Raw genomic sequence first — 10,954 nt, forward strand, 5'->3', positions numbered from 1 at the left:
AAAGATGTCATCTAACTCTGTTATTTCTTCAATCTATTTTGTTCTTTATACACTTGCCGGCATACTTTTGCCCTACACTAATGTTTCTAAAGTTCCAATCACCAACCAAGCTAATCTCCAATCTTTCTAAAGTTCCACTCACCAGCCTCTGTCATGCATATATTTACCTTGTATTTTTTACTGTGATACTTTTTAAAGATAATGTACCACAATCCGGTGTACATTTGCAAGCATTTCAAACACTGATGATTAATTAAGTTTAAATGCTGGTGTTCGGTATTCCCTACATCAATGTTCTTTTATGATTACTTTCCAAAACACAGTATACACATTTAGGTCTGCATATACCCCGGAAAAGAAAAAAAACATTGTTGCAAAATCATTTTATTTCTGGTTTCCTTTCAAAAGCAATTGATATCCATATGTTCACTAAAATTAATTATTTTATACACCAGAAAGCAAGCCTGCATACAATTGTGCAGCATTTCATCTGCTGTTGAATTTTGTTTCAGATCCTGGTTTTTCTATTTAAACTTCATCAGAGTATTTCATATCTTATTGATATACCCTTGTGATGGTCTGAATGCACAAGAATATAATAAAGAATTTGATCTTTGACAGACACATGTGCTGTGTATTGACATTCACCGGTCAAGGCTGACGTTCTCCAGTTTCAGTCATGCATAGTATCATATATTGTATTTTTCAATCTTATCAATGATGACTTGTAAGCCTAAAATCGTAAATAGTGGTGGACTATGATCACATATTAACAAAGGTGACAACTTACATCAATGCGGCATGAGAATTTTTTTCGAAGTGATGGCAACATAAATTTCATAGCGTGCGAATCTTAATTTTAGAAATGCAGGCCTACCAACTACTACTCTTTTTGAAAAATATTTCATAGAGTGGTAACCTTTTAAAAACCAAACCTTTCAGAATTTTTTGTAATTTTGAAGTTTACTCCTTCGACGAGCAGTCTTTCTGGCAGGGAAAGTCTTTCAAAAAATCCGAAAAATGTCTCTATTTAGGAAAAAGAGGGAAATCTTAGAAATTACTATTGGTTTATGAAATAGGTCGAATGATTCCCACGAAGAGTAAAGGGAAAAATGTCTTTTACTTATAATTATGCATACTTGAGGCAAAAATAGATTTAAGAGCAGGTTGTGGCTTTTTAAAAGTATGAGAAAGTGTTTCGATTAGAATAATTAATTAGGAGTTGTCTTATAGAAACGAAATAACATAAAAAGATTAATGGCAGCTTTTTGTGTCACACCATATATATATATATATATATATATATATATATATAATATATTTATTGCTTGAAATTAAACCAATATATCTGATTATATTTAAACGAAGCAATCATATATTGTTATAATATGAAATTTATTTCATGAACAATATTTTATGTAACTTTTTTGNATATATATATCAAAATACATTCTTTTGATAAAGGCTATATATTGTGATAATTACGATTAACTGCCTAATTGAGAAATCTCAGAGTAACAATAAAGCATTTATACCATATACTATATTTAATATTTTATTAGGTAAATATTTTATCACGGCAATTGCGTGGATGCCACGAAATGAATTGTGCCTACTATGACATATGAGCAATTTAAATTTGTATTTAGTACCTATGAAATCGAGTATTAAAATGTTTAAGGTTTGGGAAACGAATACACACTCTGCTCACCTAGATGAAATTATCGCCACTAAAAAGCTTGAGATTGCCTGTTGGGATCTCTTGTTTAGTGTCTGCTATTCTCAATCGTATCCATGTTTAAATTGTAACTATGAATAAAAATTAGATTTTTTTCTAAATTTTACATAGCAGATAACATAAGAATCTATCCTGCAGGGGATATTTTAACAATAAGAAAAGCGTCATTCAGATGGCCAGGAGAAGAAGAGAGCACGTTACATGACATCGAGTTGCATATACCTAAAGGCAAGTTGGTTGCTGTCATTGGACCTGTGGGATCGGGTAAATCATCATTATTGTCAGCAATTCTCGGAGAGATCAATAGAATGGATGGATCTGTAGATATAAAAGTAAATATTTTGAGACGAGCATATATATTTTTTTTAAATCTCTCTATTAACGCATGTGAGCTGTTAGCGTCCATGGGAAGGAACAGCGTGCTTTTTATTTTAATCACGGCTCAAAATGCGTGTTAAAAATTGACACAGCTCTAAAATTAAAAAAAAACAGCTAAGAATTCACCTTTTAACCCCTTGGAGACGGGTGATTCAGAAAAGCATTCGTACAAAATCAGAATCAAGTTGTAATTAAATAAAAAACGGTAGCTTAAATGCAGTCGTTGCTAATTTGACAGACTTACTTTGCTTTTACTTTAATTATTGTTAGTTTAATCATATATATAATCAATGTTGGATCAAAGTATAACTAAATAGTTTTATTTTGAACAAAGTAATGGTAAATTAGATAAATCAAACAATTATAACTCCGCCCACAAATAAACTGCTGAAGAAATACTTTGATTACCAGTTTTATCTTTTTACCCTGATTGATACGGTTTTATGTTGGCACGTATTTGTGACAGTCGGCGCGAGAGGGTTAATGTTCAATCCAAACTTAATTACCATATGAGGAATACTTACAAGTACTAAGCACTATAAATAATACGGAGTAAATTCTCAGACTTTGGGATCGGGGTAGCTGGCTATATTACAAATATAGCTTTTTCAGCTATGTCTTCATACTGAGATTAAGTGGTAATTCAGATAAACCATAAAGTGATTTTTAAAAGTTTGCAAAATAAATTAAATTTATTACGACTATTATTAATTTATGGAAGCCGTGAAAATCTTGTAAATACAATTATTGACTTACATTGTGTTTTAAAAAACGAATAATTTAAAAAATCGTACAGCATGATTTCGGTAAATGAATAACATCACAGTACGAATTTAATTGGAACCATCAGTTTGTTCGTAAAAATAGAAACAATTTTTGCAACTAAAACTAAACTAAACTCAGTGGCGCTTCAGCCCATCTTAGTTTTCTTGACCATTGGGCTCTGCTGTGCAAGAGCAGATGTTCCGATCGGGTTTTCAGCCCAACGCCGAACCCCCAGTGTTTAGTTTCAAATCATGCTTGGTACTCATTTTATCGACCCACTGATGGGATGAAAGGCTGAGTCAACCATGCCCGGCCAGAGGACTGAACCAAGATCTGTGGTACGACAGCACGAAGCACTACCACGCAGCCTCCGAGAGGCAAAAAATATTAATGTTTAAAAAATGGAATCAAATTTTATGTTCATTTTCTCAAACACGCATTCTGAAGTGTGTCACTTTTGTTATACACGCGTTTCAGGCAACATCGAATTTACTTAAAACGCAATTTGGACTATGTCCAGTCTCTTATACAAACATTTCGAGGTGTATTTTTTTAAATACTCATTTTGAGCTATGCCCATAATAAATAAAAAAAAAACTTCCCGAAGATTAGTTCCATTATATAGTACTAATTAAGTAATTGTGTTTCATAAAGTTTAAATTTTTATTTCATGACTTTTTTCCCAGGGAAGTTTGGCTTACGTTCCACAGCAAGCCTGGATTTTGAATCGTACAGTTAAAGAAAATATTTTGATGATGAAGCATTTAGTTGAAGGAAAATACAATAAAGTTTTGCATCTTTGTTGCTTAAGGCCTGATATGGAAATTTTGCCAGCTGGAGACAACACAGAAATTGGTGAAAAGGTAAAATTCCTTCCAAATAACTTAAAACTATGAGAAATGAGTTTAGTCATCTATTCAAGCATACCCTCCAACTGCTACGGAATTTCCGTAGTTTCAGAAATCTTCTTTTCAGACGGTAGCAAAATTAATGTCTTAATATTTAAAAAAAAATTAATTTTAGCGTAACTTGTCCACTATTACTTATAAAAGTGCAGGCCATATGGCTAGATTCTTAAGTTCTGATAAAAGTTTTATGAGAGATCCATTTGCTTTAAAAATTTCTACTTTGGTTCGCTACCACTAGAAAGAATTATTTTCAAAATCCTCATAAGTTGGAGGGTATGTATTCAAGTATAATGTAATATACATGAAATTAACACTTAGCGGACGGGTTACATAAAATGACGTTTTTTTTATCTTCATTGTCACTCTAACACGAGTCACCTAGATTTACGTTTTTCCATTGTTACATCCTAGGATGGACAACGTAGTTTTATGTTTTTTCTTGAACTTTTAGTACTCTGTGTTAATTTTTCATTCTATGCACATTGTATTGGTTTTCCAATGTACCATTAGAAGTAATACTATCGAAGATACTAAAATCTGGAAATTTTTCGTATGCTTTACTAATTAATTATAAAATTATATATATCGCGGCAGTCGTATTTAACTAGTTAAACAAAATTAATAAAAAGCTAAAAGGGGGGTTAATTATGTTTAAATAATTTAAAATTTAATACAGCAATTGATTAAGTACTAACATTTATTTCGAAGAAAGTAAATTACCTAAATACCACTTTTTGCTGATTCTTATATATTAAATGATAGCAAGATTTGTGATTTAAGATTATTGATTAAGAAAAATTTAATTTATGACGATTACTTAAACAACGTGTCGGAAAATAAGTCAGGACACAGTAATCTTAAGGAAAAAAAATCTCATAATATCTGCTGGGGTTTTCACTGAATAAACTTTACATACTTTTTTCCTCATACGTTTTTAGGCTTTTGCTTGTTGCAGTAGTCATAGAAATATTAATTCTATCATACCAGAATACAGAAAACCATAAGTTTTATTGTTTGTCTTTTTTATTCACGTTTCTTTTTAATTCGGTTTTCTAACCTCTAAACTATGTAGATAGTGGCATTTTGGAAAATATGGTCCCCATTTTTTAGTTGGCATAACGGGAGAAATTGGAACCCATTTTTCTCGATTTCGACTTCGTCTCATATTTTGTGTCTCAAAAACCCAAAGCTGTCAAAAATGGGAATGATCAAAATTAGAAAGTACGCTTTTTACCTGATTTTGTTAGTCCAAATATTGTCTGTACTATATGATCATCAGAACGGTCTAACTCTTAAGAGGACGTCATACCAGGTGAGAAATTTTTCTCCGTAAGTTCACTTTCACCTCCATTACGAACTTAAAATTAGAAAGAGAGAGAAAGTGAGTACAGACTGACCTAGAGTAAGCCATGACGTTTTGATTGCTCTAAAAATTTCAAATTGCAAACAAATTAGTGGAAGATAATTTCTAAATAGTGTAATAGCAAGTTTTCTTCTAATAATTTAATTTCGTTTTGATGTTTAAAAAAATTTCTTCGTGGAAACTTCATGGCATACTTTCAGTTTGTTTGAACTTACTTTTTCTGTTCTGCCGACCGGCTTGTGCAGGGGTTAGGGAACTGCCCTTGCACCAGAAAGGTTCTGGGTTCGAATCCCGGGAAAGCCATGGATGTTCTTCCCTTCGTACTATCTGTCCTTATTGTAGGAGCAACGTTGGCCCATCTTATAGGGTGCCCATGAAAGAGTGGCCAACAAATATGCCCTTAGATGACCAAGTGGGTTATTCTAAAAAGTTGGACACTGGAAATAAAAATAAAAAACTTTTTCTGTTCCTAAATTTTTAAATTAGTTTTGGTGGAGGAAGAGAAGTTGCGACGAAAAGTGTCTCACGTGTTAAGGCGTCCTCTTAAACCATGATGATTGTGACTTGGCCCTTAGAAATTCGATTATCGTTATTTAAATTTATTCAGGTTTTTATTATTTTTTAATTTTTCCAGTCCACTTCTTAACTTTGATTGTAACGAAGAGAAATTGGTTTACTTGTACTGCTTATTTCTATAAGTAAATATAAATGTACTTATTATTATTATTATTTTATGATTTGTAGGGAGTAAATTTGAGTGGCGGTCAAAAGCAGCGTGTCAGTTTGGCGCGTGCTGTATATCAAGACAAAGACATCTTCCTCCTGGACGACACACTCAGTGCAGTGGATGTTCACGTTCGTAAAGCACTCTTCGATGACATCATTGGAAACGATGGATTACTGAGAAAAAAAGTAAGATATTAATAAATTATCAGTAACTGTAAATAGCTTTGTACTATATAAGAAGAGTTGAATCATGTTTAAACATCTAAACTTTTGCTGAATTCTTAAGTTTTGTTAAAAATTACGACATTTGATAGACATTACGACTTTTCAATACTTATTAGTACTACGTCGATAAAAAAAATCATAAATTGTTTCTTCAGGTACTTGTATCTGTTCAGTTCTTTATTTCATGGCTAACTCTTATGATTTATAATTTTCGATTATAGAGCAGAATTCTCGTTACCCATGATGTGTCGGTACTGCATAAAGTGGATATAATTGTCAGCATGAAGGATGGCAGAATTGATGAAACCGGCTCTTATCGAGAATTGATGAGTCAAAATGGATCTTTTAAGGAATTTATTCAAGAACACACAAGCCAAATGAATTTAGAGGAAAACACAGAGGAAGATAAAAAGTAACTTTTCATCTTCAGTTCTTATTACGTTATAAGCTGTGTTATCCCTTGAAGTTTAAATTTTGTTCAAACAGCTAGCTTTTTTTCAAATTCGCAATTAAATTTGCTTTAAAAATTTAGTATTTCATTGGAAAAATGAGAAGTAGAACAAGTTATAATTATGTTTACTATATTCTTTATTATATTCTTTGGCTATTCTGAAATATTTATTACTGATCGACGCTCTATTTTGTAAAGAAAATCGGGTCTTGTTTTTCCTTTGCTACCAGGAATAACTCTTCTTATTTACACAAAGCAGAAAGAAACAAACTAAAAGCGAAAAGAGAAACATAGAAGTGGAGCTCTGCCGTTGTATGAAATATATATAGTTTTTTTAATTGAGTAATATGAAATTTTTATATTTTATAACTACTACGAAATTGTAAAAGCTATATGAGAGTTAAATGAAGTTTTATAATTGATTAACCAGAATCCGTTAACTTGTAGGATATTTGTCGATATGGAAAAAACTCACAATTTTTGCAAAAATAATCCACTTCCGGTCCTTTTCTTTTGACAGTTAAAACCACAATATGATTTGGGTTCATATTATGTGCAAAAAGTGAAAAATATCAGATAATTAAAATAATTTTTGTTTAGGTTGAAAATTTCTAAAAATTGACAATGTTTTAAAAAAAAATGTTTAATAGCGTTATAGGTATTTACGTTTTTTGTCGGTTTCATACCATAGATAAATAAAACGGACAAAAAGTTTAATATTTTTCACATGACAAAGAATTGTAATATGTTTTAAATTCATAGATTCGCCTCAAGCTTAAGCCAATAAAATAATTTTATTGTTTATTTATTTCCATTGGAAAAAAGAGTTTTAAAAAACATCTTTAATAGAGCAAAAAAAAATAAATTGCAGTTCCTCAGTAGTGGGAAGTTGATCACGATTCTCGCCAAAATGGTGAGGAAATAAAAGGAAAAATTTTTGATGAATTTTGTCATCTTTGTTAATATATAGGTGAAAACATTTTGAATGTGTAAAAAATTACTTCAATATACCTATATAAAATTTAACATATTAAATCATTTCCATAATGATATAAGTAATAATATCCATAATATTATCCTTGAAATTCTCAAAACATAATAGATCAATAAATAAATAATTCACACATAAATCATATAATAAATAAATCACAATGTCTTTAAAAAATTCATTGTTGCTCAGGAATATTTTTAGTTATGTTTTAACAAAATATTAAAATTAACTGTTTATTTATTCATTTTGGTTTTTTATATTTATACTTTAATTTCAGCTTCTTTTTAGATTTCCATAGTAACTTTAATATCTACCATGTAACCTTTATCTGTTACAATGAAATAACTTTTTAACAAAATACGTTACATATCATCTATATTTACATTTGATATTTAGAATGCTCTGCAGATACGTATCTACTGATTCTGCTTATTCAAAAACTTCAGACGATGGCTTGAGTAAAGAACAAAAATTAATTGCATCTTTTGACGCAAGAGACGCCGAAAAAACGTATCGATTGATTGAAGATGAGAGAATGGAAGTTGGAAAAGTAAGTAGCATAAAAAATCGTTATATTTAATTTTTTAATATAGGGAGATAGTTTTTAAATTTATATTTGTAATTAAGCATAATTCTTCTGTTGATGGATAATTTCTGTTAAAAAGAAATATAAACCCATTGCAAGTAACAAAATATTTTTATAAGATTAGATGCATTTACAAGAAAGAAGGGAAACAAGCAGTGAGGTAGATAAAAAAATCAACTTGGATAACTTTAAATAATTTACATCAGATTTTTTAGCAGGAAATTTTGATTCTAACAATTTACTTCTGTTTGTGTTTTATTCTGCTGAAACAATTAAATACTGCTCTTCATCAACCGACCTTGAATTTTGGGAATCATTCCATATTGAAAAAAAAATTCATAATTAAGTTAATAATCTTTCTCGAATCACATCTTTTCTCAATATTTGGGGATCTCTACTAATTTTTTTAAAAATTTTGAGGGCAAGAAATGCCCACCAAACCACACCTTCAAACTCCCCCCCTCCTCTTTTCCTTTTATAATTTTGTCCAAGCTTTTTTTACAGTCTCTGTTGGTTCAATCACATGGCACGATTTTGTCTCGTCACTTTTTTACTGTCATTTAATGCTTGGACTCAGATGAGGTGTTATTTACATATATGGCAACGTTACTTTTAAAAAGTAACGAGTAAAAGTACAAGTATTTTTAAAAAAANGTATTCATATGGGCATTTGTTCATTCCAACCCCCCTTGAGACGATAACCACTGGTATTCAAAACTTTTGCTATTCATGTCATCCTTTATCACAGGCAATTTTCAGAAGATGAATATTCTGGAAACACAATTCTGGAGAACACCACATTCACAATGATAGTTGCAGTCCAAAAAAGATCGAAAGCGCCGTCTTTTCCCTTTCAGGAATGACAATTTTAAAACGTCAAGGTATTTAAACAAGAAGTTAGCTGTGAATGCATATACATTGCACATTAGTTTTATAAAATAAAGAAACATAAGCATTTTTTTTAATAAATTTTTTTTTTTTAGAAAGCTTACCGAGTTTTAGAAAAGGTAACGATTTTATTCGACATTTCCGTTACAAATACTTGTACTTTTTCCCTAAAAAAGTAACGAAAGTACAAGTAAAAGTACTAAATTTAAAAAGTAACGAAGTACAAGTAAAAGTACGTACTTTTTACTTGTTCCGGCGGTACAAGTAACGAAAGTAAAAGTACTGCCATATATGGTTATTTAACAGTATTTATCTTATTTACGGAACAGAAACTGATTTTACTACAGAAACTTATTTACTACAACTTCCATCAATGTTTTAATCACATTTGTTTGCTTTATTTTGGGCAGCACAATGTATACATTGTGCTACGTATACATTGTGTGTGCAAAACATTATATTTTGGATGAAATGTTTACATGTGATTTCAGAGATCTTGCAATACGTGGTAGCAAACACATTTCATTTTCATTCTATTTTTCTTAAAATATATTAGTCGTTATTACGATTAATCAATCATGGTTTAGAAGATTTGTATTCAATGCCAATCACAATTACTTCGTAAATTATTAAAATAAAACAACGATAATATTGGTATTATACAATATTGGTATCATACAACGATAATATTGCAATAGCTAAAATAAAATCTTGACTTGCACTTCCAGTCAAAGGCTTTTTTTTTTAATGTTTATTCAAAAGGTGCCCAAATGGAGTCTGCTATGTTTTAAAATAGCATGGGTTATTAAAATTTACCGATTCATCGGAACCTTTTTTTAGAAAATCAACTAAAAGTGTTACCACTTCCTAACATTTTGAGCACTGGTGATTTTTCTTTCCATATTAAGACATGACATATTTCGTTAGTAACGCTTTTGGTCTTGTTATTCTGGTAAAGCAATCTCCAGTCGTGCATTTGCAGTATAATATACAATCAAAAATACTCGGTTCATAATAACTGTGTCAATAAAACATTTACGTAGTTATTTTTGATTGCAGGTACATCGCCACGTGTATTGGACTTATATGAAGAACATGAGTTGCCCTTTATGGGTTCTAACTATATTTGGATATTTATGCTACGTTATAATGGAGGTAAGATTAAATATATGGTTATATATATTTAATGTAAAAAAAGTTACAAAAATTTTAGAAAATTACTTTCATTAAAAACTTATAAAATACAATTCATTCAAGCTACACGCTATAACAAAAAAATCGACGCACCAAGAAGCAATCATCCGATTGCTTTGAAATTTCGTATGCATGAATGTTTTGAACAGATCAGGCTGGAATGATGCCGACTGGGGACGTATAGTCTTTAGCGACGAATCCCGCTTCCAACTGTGTCCTGACGATCATCGAAGGCGTGCTTGGAGACGCACAGGGCAGAGGGGGGATCCTGCCTTCACTATTGCACGCCACACCGGCCCTCAACAAGGCATTATGGTCTGGGGTGCCATTTCCTTTGACAGCCGGACCCCTTTGGTCGTCATTAGAGGTACACTTACTGCACAGCGGTACGTCGACGACATCCTAAGACCTGTTTTGCTACCGTTCCTTTTGCAGCGCCCTGGGCTGGTTTTTCAGCAGGACAATGCCAGACCACATACGGCACGTGTTGCTATGAACTGTCTGCAAGCTTGTCAAACTCTTCCTTGGCCTGCCAGATCACCAGATCTCTCTCCCATCGAGCATGTCTGGGATATGATGGGAAGGCGATTGCATCTGGCACGGAATGTTGATGACCTCGTTCGACAATTGGATCGAATTTGGCAGGAAATACCGCAAGAGACCATCCGGGAGCTTTATCGGTCTATGCCACGCCGTGTGGCAGCTTGTATCCAGGCTAGAGGCGGGTCAACACCTTATTGA

At 31.8% G+C, this 10,954-nt stretch overlaps 1 protein-coding gene across 1 annotated transcript in view; it reads left to right on the forward strand.

Annotated features, from left to right (window-relative positions):
- Window positions 1–10,333, forward strand: part of LOC107446137 (multidrug resistance-associated protein 1) — a 46,830-nt gene extending 36,497 nt beyond the window's left edge. Inside the window, exons 15-21 of the mRNA XM_071185318.1 lie at window positions 1,877–2,070; window positions 3,568–3,744; window positions 5,897–6,064; window positions 6,325–6,515; window positions 7,942–8,095; window positions 10,079–10,174; window positions 10,277–10,333. Coding sequence (XP_071041419.1) covers window positions 1,877–2,070; window positions 3,568–3,744; window positions 5,897–6,064; window positions 6,325–6,515; window positions 7,942–8,095; window positions 10,079–10,174; window positions 10,277–10,333 — 1,037 coding nt within the window. The remainder of the gene's footprint in view (window positions 1–1,876; window positions 2,071–3,567; window positions 3,745–5,896; window positions 6,065–6,324; window positions 6,516–7,941; window positions 8,096–10,078; window positions 10,175–10,276) is intronic.
- Window positions 10,334–10,954: the final 621 nt, after the last annotated feature.

This window comes from Parasteatoda tepidariorum, chromosome 9, assembly GCF_043381705.1.
Source record: "Parasteatoda tepidariorum isolate YZ-2023 chromosome 9, CAS_Ptep_4.0, whole genome shotgun sequence".
In the NCBI taxonomy this organism is placed as follows: domain Eukaryota; kingdom Metazoa; phylum Arthropoda; class Arachnida; order Araneae; family Theridiidae; genus Parasteatoda; species Parasteatoda tepidariorum.